General features: G+C 42.9%; 1 protein-coding gene across 1 annotated transcript; it reads right to left on the minus strand.

The window, feature by feature from the left end:
• Nucleotides 1–1,445: 1,445 nt before the first annotated feature.
• lgals3.L (lectin, galactoside-binding, soluble, 3 L homeolog) lies at nucleotides 1,446–15,840 on the minus strand (the record flags this gene model as incomplete). Its single annotated transcript, NM_001086174.1, is given in 6 exon segments — nucleotides 1,446–1,779; nucleotides 3,776–3,941; nucleotides 5,018–5,106; nucleotides 6,842–7,198; nucleotides 8,470–8,490; nucleotides 15,786–15,840. Coding segments are annotated over 5 exon segments (786 nt in total). The 3' UTR covers nucleotides 1,446–1,623.
• Nucleotides 15,841–22,627: the final 6,787 nt, after the last annotated feature.

A 22,627-nucleotide genomic window follows, 5' to 3' on the forward strand; every position in this document is an offset into this window, starting at 1 on the left:
TTTGTGTGTATGTAGTAGAGACAATGCCAAATGTATTTATATGGATCATGAGCAAGCCAGCTTTCATACAATTACCTGTTCTATTGAGAGCCTATGCGAGTGTTTTGTTTAGTAACTGTGTGTTTGCAACTGACAATGTTGCTGAAAAACTGTAGTAAATACTGTTACACCCTCTTAACCTTGTTTTTTTGCAACACTAAAGGTGACCATTCAACATCCGGCCCATATGCTGTACGGACCTGCCTCTGGGATCACTTATATGGACACCTTTTATTGTTCCATTCATATAGTTAAGGATTATCTGTGACTGTTGCTTACCATGCTTGTAATGTATAGAATACCTTATCCACTTATATTATTGAATAGCAAGATGTCAAATTGGGAAACCTGGCAAACTAAAATGCAAGAAGGGGTGCTGCCTTGAAGTTCTATCATTCTGTCTTTACAGAACACAGCAGCACTTGTTCTTACTGAGCCTTGACTGGTCAGATTCAGAATAAAGTAGAATTGTGCAGAAAACTTCACATAATGGGCCCATATATTGACAAGCGGAACAGTTCATAAGAATAAAAGCTGAAAGAGTTAAATCCGTCAACATCATTATAATCCAGTTACAGAGCAATATCCTATTTATAGTTCCTGAACTGGAATGAGAATTAGGACACTAAGTTTTTTTTTACCAAGTCTAGAGGATAATCAGCTTGAAATGTTACTGCAACACCAGCATTTTGTTTTTAAATCAAAGACATAAGTGGAGAGGAATAGCAGTTAGTTCATCCCTTCTGGTTCATCAGTGACTATATGCCCACCATGGCGTTACACACATGCACAGACCATTTAGCTGATAATCAAAATTATGTTGGGATGTCTGCATCTATAGGCCCTGAAGTAGGACATCAGTATTGAGCACCCTGTAATATCAGTACTCTGCCAGGATAGATTCTTCTAGATGTGTATGACACATCTGCTTTTCATGAGGTTAGAAAGGCTGCATCTGATTCTGGGGTGATAACCAAACTTCCCTCTAGCTAAGGCCATATTGAATTCAGGTTTTTGGTAGAATATCTAGAACAGTGATTCCCCCAACCAGTGGCTCATGAGCAACATGTTACTCACCAAACTTGGATGTTGCTCTCTGTGGCCACAAAACTGGCTTATTTTTGAATTCCGGGCAAGTTTTGGTTGCATAAAAACCAGATGTACCGCCAAACAGAGTCTCCTGTAGGCTGATCAAATGTGGCTCTAGACAGACGAGTCCAGGATTAGGCAACATTAAGAAGCCTTGAACAAAGAAATGTGCATGGTCCTTTCTATAAAATGTATTTTCCTTCAAAAGAAGTGACAGTATCCAGCTGCTAGTTAGGGATAACTTGTGATGTACTCAATGCAACCAAATTAATTGCAAAACCCTTCAGGATATTGTCATTAATAACTATTTCTCCTTGTACCACAATGTATTTTTTATTTTCCAGTTAAGAACCACCCAGACACAAATAATGAATATTACTGTAAGAAAAGTACAAGAGTTTGTTGATTGAATTAACAGTTTGGCACAAAGTCTAAGCCAGTAACAAAGGATTTCTCTACAAAATTCATTAACCGTTTCTCCCACACCGTGAATCCTCAGACCATGGTAACATTAGCATCGGTTAAAGTAACATCACCGCCGATACACACACTCCTGATTTCATGTAGTTCCCTCACCCTGTAGGCATACTGGAAGAGGTTTTCGTTATTGATACCCACTTTGTAATGATCGGCTTCACACAGAACTTGGATCTGTTGAGGGGAAAAGATAAAATACCAAAATAATGTTAAGATATTGAAATAGGTGCAAGGAAATAGTGAATTAATATGCCAACAGAAGCTTAGTATTTAGCATCCAGTTTATAAAATGATAAAATTTTCCAGTATTAAACTGAATCTGAATGGTCACAGAATAGGCAGAGAATAGTGACGGATTCCCCACATGTATAGTGTGCGAGGCAGCTAAATCAGTGAAATTTAAATGCCACTAGTCTGATGCAAATCTTAAAGGGCACACACACCTGTTCTTCCCCCACTAAAGGTGCAGGCTGATGGAGCCTGCGCTCCTTTTTTTTTTTTCTCTCTTTAATTTGCCAGCGCTAGGACACCAACACTGGGAGGGAACTCCCAGTGTGAGTGGCCATGTTTCAGCATGGCAATACAGAATATGGGCACAGATTTAAGCTACATCCTGGAGGAGTTTATGTATGTGGCATGAAGATAATCCTGACACAGAGTTGCTTCTGGGCCTGCCATCTGAGGCAACCTGCCATATGTCCTGAGGTCATCTGGAGGAACCAGTGTAGGGAGAAAGAAGTGTTGACTCTTCAAAATGAAATTGCTGAAGAACCCCTTCCTTCACAATTCCAGCAGTAGCACAGCACTGTGTTCTACTCACTCATTGTCAAACCTCTCATGACTTACAGAAAATGGTCTCCCATTGCAGCCTTAGAGAAGGAAAGTCATTGTACACCTGGGGTTCCCAAATGTTAGGCACCCCCAAGTGATTGTATTGACTTACCTGAAACCCCCGGGCCAGTGCTCCTATCAGCAGAAAACTGCACCGGCTGGGGTTATACCAGTGAGCACCACAGAGTGATCCACTTGTTTCTTCAAATTTCCCAGGGCAATAGCCAACTTTTTCATTTAACTTCGGCTTTTCATTGTACTGTGCATGCGCAGCCACACAAATAAGGAGGAAGTAGGAAGATCGCTCCGTGGTGCTCACTGGAATAACCCCGGGCTGGTGCAGTTTTCTGCCGATAGGAGCACCGGCCTGGAGTTTCAGGCAAGTCAATACAATTACTTGGGGGTGCCCAACATTTGGCACCCCCAAGTGTATGATGCCTTTCCTTCTCCTTTATCCATAACAGCAAAATGTGCCTTTTCAGCTGAGAGAGAATTGATGCCATGAGGAAAGAAAATACGTGTATATAGGAAATGGCAGAATATTGACACATTTTTTTTGAGTAGTGTGACTTTTTGAGAAGCTCCAATTGATGAAGAACATTTACCACTTCACCTCAGTAGCAATAGGACTACAAGATACAAAAGCATTTTGGTAATCATGAAAAAAATGTGTATTTAAACATCTGGCCACTAGATGTCATTATGTACCAGATTTATAGTGCGGCTGTACAGTACTTTCTAGATTTTCTGTGGACATGTGAACATGTTCCTTCCAGCTGATAAAATTGCTGCTTAGGGCATTGGTGCAAAGGTGATGTTGAGAGGTTTAGCCTGGTGTTGACTTGGGGACATTGGTGCATTATTGAGTGATACCTGCTTTCAGGAGATCCACGTTACAAATGATCGGTGGGGCAGCTTTGAGCGCTTTGAGCCCGGCCCGACTGGCTGCAGTTTCAGGGACTGATCTGCATGTTGGATCATTCTCATTATGCATCGTATAAATGTTATTCTCGAACATGTTCCACATCTGATATGTGAAAGGGATCAATATGGGGGACAATGAGGTCTTCAGAGTTATTCTTCCCTCCATTCTGTATTTATAAGGGAACAAACTATTTGCTTCTGTAACGCTAACAAGGCTGGTGAGCCAAAAAAAAAAAAAAATGGCTTTCATGTTACTTTAATTGGTGCACCATTATAAGCCCTGTGATTGTGGATCATTCAGCTGGAAAGTCTACTTACTGTTAATGCTGAATCTAGACCACTTCTATAAACTCAGTAAAACGACTTTATACCCAACATATGCACTTTTTTTTTTTTTAAACCAATAAAACTTTACCTTAAAAGGCTGGCCTGCAACAAATGGAAACTTTGGAGCTTTTCGCTCTTCTGGACCCCATCGGTTACCGATCATTGAATTGCGCACAATAATATTGGGTCTTTCATCAAAACGTGGGTTGATGTGCAAGGCAATATCCTGACCTCTTTTGAAGTCCACAGCAAACCTATTGAGTGAAAGCAAAGGCGGAGCATTAGACTTCTCTGGATACAGAATTTGCCCCCCCCCCCCGGGCTTTAAAGCCACAAGTAATTTTAAGGAGTTTGGTTGGATCTGTGCCAACCCATATCCTGTAAAAACTGCTAAGTGATCCTGGGGTAGCTGCTGCCTGAAGCAACAGCTGATGCTGCATCTCTACCAATCCATGCTTAAAACTTCAGTGCCAGAATGGGTCATAGGGAGGACCAGTGCCATCACCAGTATAATGAGCGCTACAGTGGTCCCTCCACTAAAAGTCTCATTTCTATTTAAAAAAAAATAAAAAAAAAAAATTGGCTCTTAAACTTACAGGAGGCGGCTTTTTGCCACTCACTTCCACCTGAGGCAAGTTTCTCACCTTACCTCATGGCAGGAGCAGCCCTGGTACAGGGTCGGACTGGGGGGCCCAGGGCCCACCAGGACTACTGTCCAGGACCCCCTCGGCCCCCCCTACGATGACGCGCCAAGCATGCATGTGCTAAGGCGCTGCTCGGTGTGCATGTGTGGTAGGCGCAGCTCGCAGAATCAGTGAATGGTGCCGTGCGCAGATGGCGCTGCACGTCACATAGAAAAATATCAGATACGATCGGGACAGGGGACTGGCCCAGGCGGGGGCCCATTAAGGGTCGGGGCCCACCGGGTTATTTCCCGGTATCGGGCTAGTCCGACACTACCCTGATAGGAATGCAGTGACGCAGAAAGTTAAAAATCTACACATACAGCACAAAAACATGATTAAGGGTTAATGATTAATCACAAGGATTTCAAAATATTAAAAAAAATAAAGTGTGTGTGTGTGTGTGTGTGTGTGTGTGTGTGTGTGTGTGTGTGTGTGTGTGTGTGTGTGTGTGTGTGTGTGTGTGTGTGTGTGTGTGTGTGTGTGTGTGTGTGTGTGTGTGTGTGTGTGTGTGTGTGTGTGTGTGTGTGTGTGTGTGTGTGTGTGTGTGTGTGTGTGTGTGTGTGTGTGTGTGTGTGTGTGTGTGTGTGTGTGTACAAACACACACAATACATCTGCTGCCAGCTACAAATGGTTTGCATATTTACCTCTTTGGATTTGGGTTAACTGTGCCTTGAATTGTGATCATTAGACGGGGTACAACCCCAGAGGGCAGAGGAAGGTCATACGGAACTTTCTGTAACACAAACATTATCCAGCAAATTAAGACATTTTACTGCTAAAAATACACACGGACGCTCTAAATCTTATTGTGAGATGTCTTATGTTCACATGCATCACATAGTTGTCCTGCCTTGAAACGAACTTAGGACCCCAGATAGTTCCATACGTGTCAAATAATTCCAGACTCTGCACCAGTGGAGGGCTACTTACGTGGAATTAAAGCACCACAACAACAATAAAACTACAGTTATTTGGAAAGAATAGGAAGGTGCAGAGTCAGTGTGTAATTAATAAGTAATTAATGGGCTTATGACTAGTGATGGGCGAATTTGTCCCGTTTTGCCACAAAATTTCCCGCAAAATATGCGAAAAGGGTGAAAAATGTGGACGCCGGCGGCAATTCGCAGGCGTCAACATTGACGCCGGCAACAATTCAGACGCCGGCAACATTTGACGTGCATTAAAGTCAAATGGGCGTCCATTTAATTGACGCTGGCGTCTAAATTGTCGCCGGCATCAAAAAATTTGTGCCCATTTTGTTAATTCGGACACACTTGCACTGGAAGCAGCACACATGCATCAGATTTAATGCCTGAATTGTGACCACAAGGACGGTGGAAAACTGCACTGTTGGGACGAAAAACATGGCACTAGCGTCCAAAATTGCACTTTGCTCAATGCATGAAGGTGAATGCATCAGCCTTATCAACTCTGTTTAAACTAAGAGGCATTAAGGAAAAATGACTGAAAAAGAAAATCAATACACAGAACATCCATCAAGTTCAACCCCTCCAAATGAAACCCAGCATCCATATATACACCCCTCCATACTTTCACATAAATTATATATACCCATTTTTCTTCAAGTCTAAAGGGGCGACCTCTGGTACGGTGATCCTCTTTATAGTGAAAAAGTTCCCCTGCTATTTGTCTATAATGTCCTCTAATGTACTTGTAAAGTGTAATCATGTCCCCTCGTAAAGTGCCTTGTTTCCAGAGGCAACAATCCCAACCTTGACCCATAATTTAAGTCTTCCATCCCTGTAATCAGTTTAGTTGCACATCCCTGCACTCTCTCCAGCTCATTTATATCCCTCTTAAGAGAGTGTGGAGATGTGCAACCAAACTGGTTAGCGGGATGGAAGATTTCAATTATGAGGATATGGGCTAGGAGTTGTGAGGTGGGAAGCTTAGGATCAGTTTTATTCATTTTCACTGAAACACAGGCCTATACATGGGCAGCATACAGACATATGATATAGCTTGAACATTGCATTGCTTACATAGAACGTATGCATCATATATTTACTATATTCAGCAGGCCCAGGTTTGTGGTAAGGCCACAAAGACCCAGACTAGGGCCTTTGCCGCCCAGCAATATAATTGTGCTAAGGCACGGAGGACTGTGTGCGCACGCGATGTCCTCAGTGCCGACAGGGATAATGTGTGCACATATGCATGGGGGGGGAATGTTTAAGCAGCAGTGGTGGGAAGGTGGCGAGCTCTGGGGAGTCGGGTGGGAGGGGGAATATGAGCGGGGAAAGAGTCTGCAAAAGTGCAAGTACTGTTGGGTAAAGCAGGTTGGGTTGAGAGGAGGAGCAGCAGGCAGAGTTTCAAGTGTCGGGTGTTGGTGAGGGTGCGAGCATGGGAGTGTTGGGTGCGACGGTCGATGTGAGCAGGGGGAGGGGGACGGGCATCTTGAAATCCAGCCCTGACATTCAGCCATACTGGCCTTCATTGTTACTTACCAGCTGAACTGGAGCAGATGGTTTAGGAGGTTCTGGCTGTCCTGGAACTCCAGCTTTTTGTGGATCTTGCGCAGGAATTCCTGGGTAACCCTGGCCTGGTGCAGGGAAACCTGGGAACCCTTGGCCTGGGAAACCGGGATATTGCTGGCCAGGGTAGGGTCCTGGGAACCCTGGATATTGTTGGCCTCCTGGTGCAGCACCAGGATAACCTGGATACTGACCTGGTGGAGCTCCTGGATAACCTGGATACTGGCCTGGTGCAGGGTTGCCCCATGCCCAGGGCTGTTGCTGTGGCTGGCCTGGATCCTGGGACTGCTGGGGGTTTGCAGTGCTCTGCGTATTTAAAGCATCGTCCAGCTAAACATGGGAGAGAAACAAAATTTTAAATAAAATAAGATGCAGGGTATCATTTTAAAATAGAAAAATATTCTTGCAAAAGGCTTATCAGACGGGATGAAGAAGACATTTATGAGAAGACCAAGAAATCTCTAAGTGCGATGCACACTGGAAGATTTGGCGCTACCCTGAGAGCAACACATTTTCTTTTCTTGAAAATACCACAATAGTGGGCTCAGTGTGAATTGCTAGCAATAAATTGCCTTCTGCATTTACTAACAGTTATGCAATTTATGTTTTGCCATTAGGGACTTAATTCTCCTGATTACTATGAGAGCAGCGGCACAAGCCCAGAACTCGACAGCTGTGAGGTTCCTTATCCCTGTTTTGACAAAGCGGTAAATTGCAGAAGCAAATAAGCTTGTCATATAGGGAATTGAAGCACTATATAAACACATTCCAACATATTAAGTGTTTATATTAAAAAAAGGAATACAAGGAGTGCATTAAACGACAGTGACCAGTTCCACATGAGAAGTGTAAATGGCATCAGAATAAAAGCAAATATCTGATTGGTTGCCTAGGATCACTGAGCTGGTACTCGGATCCTATGTGTATTATGGAGGAGAGACTGTGGCCAGATTAGCCCCGGAAACACTCTGTAACCTTTATTCCAACCCCAATTTAGCCTGTAACTGCAACTAGTCCACCATTATATGTCTAGGGCCTGTGTTCAGTGACCACACACAGAGCCGCATTTACTCATCGGGCGCCCATAGGCGTGCTGCTGCTCGTCGCCCTCACCCAGGCCCGGATTTGTGGGAAGGCCACCTAGGCCCGGGCCTAGGGTGACAGGATTTTAGGGGGGGCGGCATGCTGCCCAACCACACCCACATTGGTTAGAAAATACTGGGGATGCGCAGGAGATACAATCTCCATGAAAATTTGCATGAATAAAGGGTAGGGGACAGGGGGGACAAACGGCAGTGGGCCTAGGGGCGCCCGCTATGTAAATCCGGCCCTGCCCTCACCACCCTCCCCTTGACACGTGCTCATGCCCAAATTTCCTTCTTCAGGTCCAAAACACTGCAGATTGGTGCTTGGGAAATTTAAAAAACTATCAAATCTACTGCATTTCCCCAGTGCTTCAGATGTGGATGCAGCTGGATGGTATGCGTCAACCTAAAAATCCTGTCACCCTAGGCCTGGGCCTTTGTGGCCTCGCCCACAAATCTGGGTCTGACCACACACAACTGCAGATACACAATTGCTTGCTCCGAAAAAACACTTACCGAAAAGTCATCGGCCATGGTCTGCAAGAAAAGAAAAAAGAAAGTTAAAATGCAACGTTTTAAAACACTCTGCTTTAGCAATGCTCCATAAATCTCATTTAATTTCTAGCACAATACGAAGAGGTCTCAGGAAAGAAGAAAGTAAAACCAAATATATTTTATGTATAGGCGTGTGTATGACGGTGATCTCTCATTCATTGTATCACTGTGCCAGTGTACCATTATTGTTCAGAAATGCAGTTTTATGCTGCCCAAGATCTCTTCCCTAGTGGATAGAATTTCAGGAAAGACAGCTCTATTATACAAAATGTTTTTCCAAACAAGAGATACTATAATTCATGGTATTGGCTGCACAATGTATTCCCAAAGGACTCAGTACAATCACTAGGCGTTTCTCCGCAGAACAAAACTTCAACAACTTGTCCAGCTCAGCTGCCGGATTATTGTTGCCAAGTATCAACTTCCCCCTTTATAAAATGTCTCCCACATAAGGGGTCCAAACATTAGCTCTGCTGGTAGTGCAGTGGAAGCAAGGCTACATAGGATGAAAAGTTTGAGCAAAGGAAGCAGACCCTGCGGCTGCAGGGGGACCCATGAGGTAAAGGGCCCCCATGAGGCCTTAATTAATGTGTAATTTCAATATATAATGTGAAAACAGAAATCCTCTGGATATTTAGTGGGGCCCTAAAATTAATTTGCTTCGGGCCCAACAACATCTAGTTACTCCACTGGCCCATATTATCACACATACATAGGGATTTGTTGGTTAGAGATTGTCCCCAGAGGCTGAAGAAATAGTGAATAATAAAAAAAAAGCAATATGTACCGTTGTACTGGGCAGTAATGTACCACTAAACACTGGGCTTCTCTGTATATACAGTGGTTACATTACAAATCAAATCTGGAGGAGTGCGAGGAAATCGTGCAGATAGAACGATATATTCATGCAAATGTGAGGATTTATCCAGGCTCTGACTTGCTAACTGATGAATAAGTGCTACACAAAGAGTCCACTGTGAATGAGGCCTGAATGAAATGGTTTCTGGACGGTTGCAGACATACCTATGGCTATAAATAAGCAATGAGAACGAGCCCTTTTCATCGGTGGAACTGAAGCAGGATCTGTGCTTACCACTCATTAATGGCAAGGATAACTATGAACAGATGCAGTCAGTCCGTTTGGACTACTCCTAGAACCGGGCACCTGACAACCAGTACAACCATTACATTGCTATTATAGGCAATTATAGACTATTACAGCCGATACAGGCTCAACAAACTGCAGCACATCTTGGCTATAACATTAGCTTTCCAGAACAAACACATTGGTCCCAGTAATCTTATCTGTACTGGTCTGGATTTCCAGTTGTGCCTTGCATATTTATGGTTTGAATCCAGACTGCTGGGACAAGAAGAGACTGGTCTAACCTCTGCTGAAACAAGTAGGAGTTGTACACACCTCACTGTATATCCCTGTGTCACACACAGATTTTCATTATAGCATGGCTTTAAATCTGAATGATAATGTAAGACAAAAATTGAGTAAATTGCAATTCGTTCATTTCTATATGCAAATATAGTCGAGTCCAGTGTCGGACTGGGGGTCACTGGGCCCACTGGGACTGTTAACTTGGGGGCCCCCGCACAGTGTCAGACTGGGACACCAGGGGCCCACCCATAGACCTTAGACCAGGGGCCCACTCTCAGTACTATTATTCTTCCTCTTCTCACTCAACCTCTTATTCTCTTTTCTTTACCTATTATAAATCTATTAAGCCATCTATTTATCCTCTTTGTTCTCATAGAAATTGGTAATGACCATGAAAAAAGCCAAATGTTTAGAAGCAGGAGGGCCCACCGGGAGTTTTCCTGGTATCCCGGTGGGCCAGTCCGACACGGGTCGAGTCTCTAGTCCACTTTGTAAAAATAAGATATTAGACAAGCAAGATTCAAGGCTTTGTCTTATACAAAAAGGTTTATTAAAGGAGACAGATGTAAAAAACTATAATGTGCCAGTGCGTTAAACTCTTTTAAATATAAAAGGAATGTGCTTTAAAAAACAAGTTGTGTTTCTGGTTACTTTATTGAAAATTTGCAAAAACTCTACTAGTCCTGCCCATCTGTTCCACTTCCTGCTGCCTCCTTTCCCAGGCTCTGCAGGGGAGGCATTGGCACTCTGCAATGTAGGATAGGAACCAATCAGCAGCTAGGCTGACCCGATAGGGAACTGAAGCCTGTCTTTGCTTGTGTGACTGCAGGGCTATGATTGGTTATGATTGGTTCCCGCCCCCCCCAAATTACTGTGCTTCTGGCAGAGACAGTTACAACACGCCCACTCCCATTTGAAACATGACAGGGATGAGAGAATGTCTATGGGGAGCTTCAATAAATTGGGGTGAGACAATCGTTGGCCCTTGGGGATGGGGATACAGGTTATCAGGGAGAAGACCTATCCCAACGGGATTTTTAAACTTGCCCGTTTATTGCCACCTTAAAGGTCAAGTTAACCCCAAAATAAAAAATTGGCCAAGAATTCTAAACAACTTTCCAATATACATGAATTAAATATTTTCAGTGCTTCTGCAGCTGCTATCGAAAGCAGCATTTGTTTAACTCCTGGTTGTTACATTTTAAACAATGTTGCAAAAGTTTTAGTTCCCCCAGGAAAGACAGGTCTGTTAATCAGCCTCCTTGTTTTACATTGTATCAACAGTCTGAGCCACCGGGGCAGAGTAATAGAAAGGGACAGACATTGATTTCAATAGCAATACATGTACAAATAACATAAAAACAATAGAAAAATTATAATGAATGCATATTGCAAAGTTGCATATAATTATGTTGTTTTTTTTAATTAAGAACCCATTTTTTGGGTTGACATTCCCTTTAAAGGTAAATTATATAACAGGAGTACTCTATTCGCATGCCCTTTTGAGTTTTAAACTTCTCATCTGCTAGGCCCTTACAAAAATTTGCCCCATAGAGAAAAAAAAATAAAATAAAAAAAAATAAAGAGGGGAGCGGAAGCATTAACCTGCAATGGCAGAAATGAATTCTCATCAAGGCATAATTTAGCCCCACATTTGGTCAACGTTTGGCCAGACCCATCAGAATTCTTGGCTGCCAGCTCAGGAGGATCTCTCACCTTGGACTCAATGACCTGTCTTAATAAGCAAATCTGGATGTTTTACATATTTCTATTAAAAAAAAAAAAACAAGACATTTGAACATTTGTTTGTTTTTTTAAAAAGGGTAAACTGGTTCCTGCTGTTTTTCAAAGGTTTGGAATTTCTCTACAGTGGTGACTCACTGTAGAAGTCACAGGATCATTAGTCAGCCGTAGTGGAAAGAAGGGCCCTTACTGCTGGCAAAAATCACAGCTAGAATGTTATTTTCCCATCATTGTAAAATTATAAAAAAGTAGTTTCCAGGAGTATCCAACATGTAATGGCAAAACTGGCTGTACAACGTTACTGACAACATTATATCAGATAAAAAGCATACGAAGGTCCATGTTTAGCAAGCCTTGATGTCCTCCAACCAACACAACGAAGAACAAAATAAACTGATACATATAAAACATCAGCATTATAAAATGCAAATACTACTATTCTTGAACCCAAAATTAAAATTCAGGAATTTATTAACTGAAAAACGATGATGCATCTGCAGTTAGCAATATTTGAGACAGGCACCCCAAATATTTAGATAAACGTATTACCACAAAAAGGCAGTTGAGCAGATCTGTGTGCTTATCTATCTTAATCTCCTGGAATAATTTTTCCCAAGTACAATGTTGGTTATACCACCCCACTGTCTTGGAAGGTGCGGCAGATCGTTCTGCAGTCCTGCTGGGGGTACATTGTGCATCAGCAGATGAAGAAGAGCTGCACTTTAGTTCCAGCAGATTGACACATTCATATGTATTAATCTCCTTGTCTACATCAATGGAAGATGATACCATTTAAATTCATGTATTTTACTTTCTTCTCACTGCTAAACAAATGTAAGGGCCCTGAGCAAGAACAACTTTGCTCTGGATCTGGATAGCTGGGTGCAGATCCATCTGAAAGTCATAAAAAACTGGACAGGCTGGAATCCTGCCTTAGCCTGAGGATCTTGTCCTCATAGTATGATACTTAGTCTCCAGCAGAACTAAAACCAATGCCTCCGTTGGGAGGAGTTGTAGTTCAACTGGGTCATGTTGTAAGTCAATTTTTTAAGTCATACCCATTCATAGTTGTCTTAGGGGGCATTTACCAACTATATGGTAGTTGGGCATGCAAACAGTTTCCTATTCTAGCTGTGTGACATTGGATTGGAACCAGGCCCGGACTGGCAATCTGTGGGTTCTGGCAAATGCCAGAGGGGCTGCTATAAGGTGCCATAGAAAGCCAGAATTTAGTGGGCTGGTGGGGGCTGTTTGAGCCTCTCTGTGGGCTGATTGGGCCTCTATGTACCTGAAATGCCAGGGCCTATTTTATTTCTCAGTTCGGACCTGATTGGAACCCACAGACATCAATCTATAATATATAGTGGGGCATGAGTGTTGCATAGAGGTTCCTTTTTCCTCTGCAAACATTGCTTTCAAGTAAATACACTTTTCAGAAAGCCCACGCCCTATACTTAAACTGCATTAGTGCCCAGAGGCAGTGCTCTGGTATCACCAGAAATTCTAGAACATTCCAGTGTTAAAATGTGCTAAACCAGTTGGCTTGCTTCAGGATCAGCTTTGAAAAGATGAAAAAGCAAACATAGTATTTCACATCATTGGTGAAATCAAAAAACCATTCTCCGACAGTGTAGAACGATTATTAGTGGCTATTTAACTCACGTAGAGTTGGCCCAATCTCAAGAAATCTGATGGAGAAGTCACAATGGGAATATCTCAGCACTGCATCAGACTCTAATCCACTGTGTATTGTCCAAATCAAACTGCAGGTGTGTAATCATGCCAACTGTGCTGTGTGTGGGGTGACGCCCAGTGACTGAATGAAAAGCAACGACTCCTAGCCGTTTGGCACTGAAAAACTACCACGTGTATCCAGAAGGAGTGGCTTTGGGCTATGAAAAGTTGGCTTCTCTCTCTCTGTACCAATATTCAACTTTATTGGCTTTCAATAAATTTAGCTGTAAAACATATTCTTATTATAAAAATGAAGTACATATTTAAATTAAAAAAAAAACCCTCTGTATTCTGATTAAAGCCAGATTTTTTGTTGATGTCGGAGGTTGGGTTTAGCAAAGTTGTCCAATGCTGCAGCGCTGGTGTGATCAACCAAAAGGAAATATGTCAACAGATCTGACTTTACTCAAGAACAGCAGTTATGAATAAAGTCCAAAGTATTCTGGCAAAATCTGAAGCCACAATGTTACTATGACAATGTATTTAGCTACTTAAGAGGAACATGGGCTCACTCAGTTGGACTTATGTAGAAAAAGATCATAAAGGCTATTGGAAGAAATCAGTTATGGCTATGTAGAATAAAATACATTTATATTTATTTTTGGCAGTTCAGGCAATGTTTGTGCATCTTTTCTACAAATGTCCAACTCAATGAGTTAAATTCAAAGAGGAAAAAGGGTGTATATATATTTTATTTGTTTAGTCTGTTTATCCCATTAAGGGTTTTTTTTCCCCGATTTATTAAAGACTGCATAGGCCAGGCAAATTTTCACTTCAGAATATATTCTATACAGTGGCGTAACTAGATATTGCTGGGCCTCACAGCAAATTATTTTTCAGGCCCCCAAGATGTGAGGTTGACTTATACCAATATTTAGTGAATCTGTACATGAATTAGGGTCTCATGGGGCCCCTATACCTCCCGGGCCCCCTGCAGCCACAGGGTCTGCTTCCCAGGGCTGAATTTGCCCTGAGGGCGCCCAGAGGTCGGCTTCCTCTGACGCCCCCTCCCTCTCGAAAGATAGCGCACATGCTCTCAGCTTGATGCCGCAGCACTAGCCGTTCGGCGCTAGAACTCCGGCAAGAAAATGACTCACGAGGCTGGGTGGCATGCTGCCCCTTAATTGATGCCGCCCGAGGCCCAGACCATTGTGGCATTACAGCAAATCCGGGCCTGCTGCTTCCTCTATAGTTATACCCCTGATTCTATAAACTGTTTCATGAATACAAAAAAAAAAAAAAATCAGATAAGACATTAAAATATGCATTGTTTACATAAATTTTATTTATGACTTTAAACAACCCCATGTCATAAGGTTGATACTATGGCATGGACAAACAAACATACAGTTGGGTTTTCAGTAAAACATTACAGGGAAATAAAAGCTGCACCAGTTCTAGTAACTTATACCAACCAATCAGATATTAGGAAATCAGTTGCTACAGTGTTTCTAGCTCTGGTGCAAACTTTGCATTCTTTAGCACATTTCCCCTATGAAGAAAAGGTAAGTAAAATCTATTCACTATCAGGGCTGCAGATTCCCAGCTTTCATTCGTCCATTGCATTTAAACTTAAGCAAATATGGTTTAGGCAAATAAGCTTTCTTCCAAGAGGGAACCACTTTGATCCTAGATTGAACATGGCGCCCTACGAAAACCCATATCCCTTAAAGTCGCCAGTCTGCCCCAACTAGGAACGCATGAAAAAGTCTCCATTACAGGGGTGGTTCACCTTTAAGGTAACTTTTAGTATGTTATAGAACGGCCAATTCTAAGCAAATTTTCAATAGGTGTTTTTTTGGTTTTTTTTTATAGTTATTTGCCTTTTTCTTATGGCTCTTTGCAGCTTTCAAATGGGCGTTGCTGACTCCCTTCTAAAAAGCAAATGCTCTGTAAGGCTATAAATGTATTGTTATTGCTCATTTTTATTACTCACCTTTTTATGCAGTGTATTCTCAATCAATGTATGGTTGCTAGGGTAAATTGGACCCTAGCAACCAGATTGCTTAAATTGCCAATAGAAGAGTCGCTGAATAAAAATCTAAATAACTCAAAAACCTTAAATAATATATAATGACAACCAATTGCAAATTGTCTCAGAATATCACTCTACACTAAAAGTTATCTCAACGTTAAACAACCCCTTTAAAACTTATACTAAATTCATCCTAAAGGCTAATTAGCGTGTACTCCCTTTTCTGTGCGACTGCAGTCTACTTCCAAATTAACTGTTAATTAGCCTTTAAGAATGTGTATTTTGCCTACAATTGAAGGAGTGAGGCGGCAGCCATTAATTGTTGTATGTTAGTGAAAGGGAAAACAAACACATTGCATAACCCAGATCAAGTTAAAACAAAGTTCTATAAGTTAGAGTTGCTGAAAGGTGGAAAGGCTTAGATGTGCTACTTACAGTGGGTGAGCGTGAGGTGATTCAGCAAGCAACAACCAGCAAACAGCAGTGCAGCCGCTATAAAGAACACCCTGATATTATGGAAGCGGCCGGACACGCCCACACATGCCTCGCCCGCACGTGCCACACCCACCGCCCTGGGGAAAACCTGTTCCGCAGCCCCTGCTCTTTTCATTCACCTCAGCGCCATCACTGAAACGCAGTTATACTTATACGTGTCACAATTATTAACCAGATTGCTGCGCCTCGATAAAATACTGTTGCGGTTCATAACTGCACGTCTTTGTTAAGTTAACACTGGAAAATATACATGCACTTTTCGTAACCTATAAAAGGTGGGGTGCTGCTTAGTTCTCACAAGGATTTTGCTGGCTAGATATTATAAACAAACGTATTACGATTAAACAAACCAGAAGTAGGTTTTGACAACACAAATTGCGTTTATTTAGTGTCATTAGGTTACTAAGTACACTGACGTCTCCAGATGGATTATGGCCTCTAAGTTTCTCTTACACATGTGTCTGCAATGAGTGTGAGTCTGGGCTTCATAAGAATCTCAGCTCCAGTCCACAGCCATAGCCAGACTTATTCGCCTTCACAAACCACTGTTCTCTACTCAGGCTTCTGCTGTCTTTCAGGATAAAACTTGGGTCCACCAGCAGCTCTAGTAGCGTGACAATAAAATCAGTGGCATAACTAGACGTTACTGGGCCCCACAGCAAATACATTGTAGGGCTCCCAACATATCCAGAGGTTGTCCTGTTTTACCAATATGTGTTGAAATTTCTCATTTATTAGGGCCTTGCGCAGGCTCAGTTTTGTGGTGAGGTTACAAAGGCCCGGGCCTAGGACGGCAAGTTGTTAGGGGCGGCAGGTTGCCCAGCTGCTTGCTTAGGAGCACTGGGGACGTGCGGCCTGGCGCTAGGACTGTACGGCCTAGGAGCGCCCACCACTGAAATCTGGCCCTGGCCTCATGGGACCCTCTATACTTCCTCGGCTGGGCCCCATGAGCCCCAGGGTCTGCTTCATCTGTAGTTATGCCACTGAATAAAGTTTATACTCATTAGTGCCCATCAGCCTGAAGCAGTGCCAAGCTATGGGTCAATTCATTCTAAACCATTTATCACCAGGTCACACAAAGCTCCGTAATTTGGCAGTGCCAGGCCCCCCCCCATCAAAAAATCTACTGAGGAGGCCCGGCACAAACAGCCATCTTCCCCTGGCCCCCCTCCTGACCCACTTATGCCGCACCTCCCGGGTCGTAACTGCAACGCTATTTTAAAGGTAAAAGATGGGTCAGGGAGGGGGACTATGATGCAACAGACCCCATGGTCCGGGCCCTCCTGTTGTTCGGCCCCCCTGCGGCCGTGAGGTCGGCTGTATAGGTAGTTATGCCAGTGATTCCTGAGTTCAATTCTGACCTGGGCACTATCTTGAGTTCGACCAGTGTCAGCATGGGTTACCTCTGGGTACTCTGGTTCCCTCCCACACTACAACAACCAGTGCTTGGCCAAATGACAAGGGCACCCAGGGCAAGCCCCCTGCCCTTAATCACCCCACCCTGAGCACAGGGGGGAACATCACCATGGAACAGAACAAATCCCCCTGCTCCTTCATCTGGCTGCCTCAGCTGGAACTACAGAAGGGTTTAAATTAGGGTAGGAAGGTGTACTCTAGACATGTGCCTCTTCTGCCTAGCCCTAATTTCCTCCCTGCTTTAGACTGTAACCTCTATTGGGGCAGGGACTGATGAGAATGATTTGTAACATGCTTCATAATATTTGTTGCACTGTATGAATAACATATAATAAATAATAAACTATTGATATGAACTGATCTGCAAGATTTTGTATACACTAGACATTTGTACTTTTAAAAAAGCCAAGATTTAGTATACACTAGACATTTGTACTTTTAAAAAAGCCACAAAAACATGGGTGGTAAACCATGAACACTAAAAACCCATTGTTGGCCAGGGTCCCCATACAAGTTAAAACAACCCATTAGTGACCAGGGCCTGACCTACAAGTTAAAAAAAAAAACTATTGGTGGTCAGGGGATCCCATAAAAGTTAAAAAACTTAATTGGTGGCCTGCCTCCCATACAAGTTAAAAAACTATTGGTGTTTAGTGGAACTTACCTCAGGTTCTTCTGCTTGCTTGAACACTCTTAAGGGGGCCCAGCTAATCCTAAAGTGCAGCACAGCCGGGCCCTCCCTTTAACCTTTGATTCTGACGGGACAACTGTCCCCCCTGTGCCCCACAATGGTGGCCCTGTTTATGTGCAAAGTTAATCAAGGAAATACATGCATATGTCTGCTGGAAGATATGACAGTAGATATATTGTAATTTTTTTCAAATTTATTTGTACTGACTAAACAGTACTTCCCTTAAAAAAAATAACTGTAGTTAGCCTCAGTGGAGCTCAATGCGACATTGTTTGTGTTGCTTAGCAGGAAACTGCTTACCCCAAACAAGTGTTCCACAATTGCATTCATGACAGCATTACTCAGTGTATTTTACACTACAGAGGGCAAACCTAAACGGACATCACCAGCTATGAGGCATAGGTGCACAGAGACACTCCTTAACCACCATTATGTCGGCAATGTTGGCAGTACATTGAGAATCGCTTATGAATATGCTGGCAGACAAGTTGCAAGCTAACCTTTGATAAATAAAATAAATGTAATCACAAATAAACAATGTCTAATGCCCTGTAGTAGGTTTGGAAAATGATAATTGAGGCTAAGGGCCCACAAAGGATTTCAATAGCAAGTAGCAAGTAGATTGTCTGACTGCTCAGGTCAGAGCACTATGATCTGCTGCCGTTCTGTTGGATCCTTACAGTTGGTACTGTCAGCCTTGGTAGCATCAACATACACCACAGAGAGACCTTGAAAAGCTTTTTTCTTTCATCTGATTATTTGGATTTGACTTTGTCCAACTAAACTGAATGAAAGTGTGCAGTTATGATTCACTGCATAGCTACACTAAAACCACAGGAAAGATAACATAAGGAAGATAAAGCTCACTCCATAAAACCTGTAGGTGGAAAATACGAAAATTTTAAATGTCGCTCCATTATGGGCTTGTACATTCCGGTGCAAACATGTGGAATCTCACTTGCCATTAGCAAAGGGTTAAGCCCTTTGGTTAAATTCCCCTTGGTTTCACAAGGGCAGAAAATTCCACATTCCAAAAATGCAGTTATGTATCTCTGGCTTGTTACTAAGGGAGCTCTGGTTGCAGTAATGCTCTGGTTTGTGAGCGCTGTAGTTTGCCCAGTGGTGTGGGTGTGGCACCTACCCCCCTTCCTCTTCATTACTGGGAATGGTGAATATGAGTCACAGTATAATAAGCTGAAATATAAAACAGATATTCACATTTAATTTATACTTTGCACAAAGCATGATGACTTTCACCCATAAAAAGTATATGCATTTTATTCTCAAGAATTTGCAGAACTTTATTTCCAGCCAAAAAACAGGCTTCCTTTACCTCTTGTTTTATACATGGAGGTTTTGCTTTTTCTGTCACATCTCATGTTTTTTCCTGCACTAAACAAAATGTTTACTCTTCCCACTACAGAAATTCATTTTTTTATATCTATAGATGTGTATAAATGTTGTGCTCCCTATTAACTGCTGCCTAAGAATGCTGGATGCCAGGGAGTTGCTACTCACAGCAGCTGATCCATTCCTAAAAAAGGCAAGTGTTAAAAAAAATATCCTAAAGGTATAACACATCATAAATGTGTCTATACACGGGCAGCCATTAGCTGTAAATTTAGCTATTTGCCACCAGAGTCACCAGCTTATTGGCCCCTGAATGGTAACAAAATAATGCTAGATCAATATCTGACTGCTTTTCTACCAATACCAATAGGCTTGAAAATCCTACCACACAAGGGCTAAATCAGGCATAGTCTTCTGTTATATCAGCCTGATTGGTAAAATATCTGCTGGGCTGGCCAAATGAGTGCTTGTTTCCACAAATGAGGAATGGGTAGGTTTTGCCCTCATTCTACAGTGCTAATATGTTAAAGTACGAGGTTCATTATTTCTTAACAACAAAGATGAAAGTTTGTCTGTTAGTTCTTCATCAGAACAAATTTCTGGATTTAGCCTAATACTGTACATAGTCTTCCACCCAATACATAGCTCAATACTTATACTTCAATACATTAAGCCAGTGCTGTCCAACTTCTATGGTACCGAGGGCCGGAATTTTTCCAATCTACATGGTGGAGGGCCAATAACGGAAGCCAGTGTTAGCCACTCCCTGTTTTTAGACCACACCCATGTTACCGCAAGACCATGTCCACATTAATAGCACACCAAAAAAACAGATGGTTGGATCCCCAGGGATCAGGGCCGGAACTATGGGTAGGCAGAGTAGGCGGCTGTCTGTCACAATCGCCGCCCGGAGCAGTTCCAGGAGCTCCGGGCGGCATGTCCTCCCCTGCCGGCGTCGCTCTCAAAATGGCGGCGCCCATGGTCGCCACGTGGGTAGCGGTGCTGGCGCGATGACATCAGCGCGTCGACGTCGGCGCAAGGACGCCGATGACGTCACTATGGCGCCAAATTCAAATCAATTCAAAAACCCTACCCAGACGCCAGAATGACGCCCAAGTATAGGATTCATTTCCTGCATGTTTCCTGGGTTTCCTCTGTTCCAGTTTAAGACTGTATCTTGCTTCTGATCGTTGCCTGACCCCTGGACTTTGGACTTTGCTTGTTATTCTGCCTGCCTTTTGAACTCTTGCCTGGACTTTGATAAACCGTTTGATTACCCTTTGGATACCGCGACCTTGATTGCCTGGTGGGCTTCCTCCTTGATCCTGACAACCTCCCTGGTGGGAGCATCCCGGCTCCCTGACACTGTCTACGGCACCATCATTGAGGGGTGCACTTTTTTCAAGCGTTTATTTAATCATTTGTTTCAGTAATCATGGTCACCCAGTTGGGAGGAATCCATCTCATTCCCCTTCTCCCTCTTGCTGGCAAGTAATAGCTCCTTCTGTGCGGTGCACCGCGATGTGCATACACGCGTCAATGACGTCACTGATATGTTGGATGACAGAGAGAGGCAGAGAGCTGGTGGCCTGCTTGGTGTGGCTCACGCTGCTCTAAGCCTTGCACAGTTGCACTGAACTGAAGACATTCTTTCTATTACTGTAAAGTGTGAAGCTTCCTGCTGGCACAGCCAGGTACAGATTTGGGGCCCATATGTTTGCTGTTGCTGCTGGGCTGGGCACTGACACATACTTGGGGGCAATATGATGTGATCAGATTTATTTTTGGCTGCTGCTGACACAGGTAAAGATTGGGGGCAATATGATGGCTGCAGGAGGGCTGTATGATGGATGCCTGCTGAGCTTGCTTGCACAGGTGCAGGGGCAGTAATATAAATTAAAAAGTGTTGCACACTTACTTGCTCTCTTTATTTAAAAACCATCATGGTAAGGAGGGAAATGGTAATGCAGGACAGGGGAGCACTGATTGAAGCTCTTGCCTAGGGTGCCGAACTACCTTGTGCCTGCCCTGGCAGGGATGTCACTCATATGTGAAAAAAGCTAAGTCATATTAAGACATAGCCATAAATCCATATGCCTCCTCCTCCATTGTGTATAATACAGTACCCCGGCATATGATATGAACACCTTAGGGGCCACTAACAATACATTTTTTCCAATGGGGCTGTACTCACACAGGCGCGTGTAGGCACCGAACGCAGGTTGAGACGCAACATGCTGCATTTTTCCTGCGTTCAGCGCCTACATGTGCCTGTGTGAGTACAGCCCCATTGGAAAAAATGTAATGCAGGTAAAAACGCTCGTCAGTAAGAGCCCTAAAGCTTACATATGGTAAGCAAACACAGCAGCCAGACTTTGATGTGGAGGGCCACGTAAGGTTGGACAGCCCTGCCTTAAGCTAATTTCCCATGGAGACAAAGAACTGTGCCTCTACCATTCTCTCTCTCTCTCTCACTCTCTCTCTCTCTCTCTCTCTCTCTCTCTCTCCCTACCATTCAGAGGGGGCACATGGGAGCGCCCCTACAGTAATTAAGGATGGTGACAGACTATGCTCCTGTCACCCCTGAGTTCTACATTTGCACTCAGTCTGCTGCAAGGTGCAGAGAAAAGTTACACTATGTGCTTTGTATTAAGAATTGCTACACTACATTCTTGTCTCTATTTCTACAGTGCACATTCATTGTCTGATATAGATAAGTAAGAATGCACAAACTGGTTTGTCCACATCCAATAATACATTTGTTGAATGGATATCGTGGAACATTTCCTTTTCTCAAAAGGAAGACATCACTGCAAAATCCACACTAGAAATTAACTGTTGGATAAAGAGAAAAATTAATAGAAATAATGTTTTTTTGAAACTAAGAATTCTGCTTTCCAATTCTTTCACAGCTGTGGATTCCAAACACTCACTTCTGAATTTTAAGGAGTAAGTAATCTAATAATCAGTATAGGCTCTCTTAAATAACCAGTTTTTCTGCTATTTCCGGACATGTTAGAGGTAGCTTCAGAGCACCCACAATAAATGTAAGAGGATTTGTTAGTGCTGTGCCACCCAGAAACCTAATATATTTACTGTATTCTCAACTGCATCTATGTGTTTACAGGAAAAAAAATGAAGGCTTAAAATAAACACCATCCCTATAGCCAAACAGAGACAGGGCTGGCCAGTATTTTAGGGTTGCTTTGCTACCCCTGGAACTAGGTGCATGGCAGCACAAAATCAGGAGACAAGGGGTTTTGGAGAGAAATATTGGACCACAATACTGAAGTATCAGTTATGTCAATTTTGATTAACAACCACT

This window comes from Xenopus laevis, chromosome 8L, assembly GCF_017654675.1.
Source record: "Xenopus laevis strain J_2021 chromosome 8L, Xenopus_laevis_v10.1, whole genome shotgun sequence".
NCBI classification, from domain to species: Eukaryota; Metazoa; Chordata; class Amphibia; order Anura; family Pipidae; genus Xenopus; species Xenopus laevis.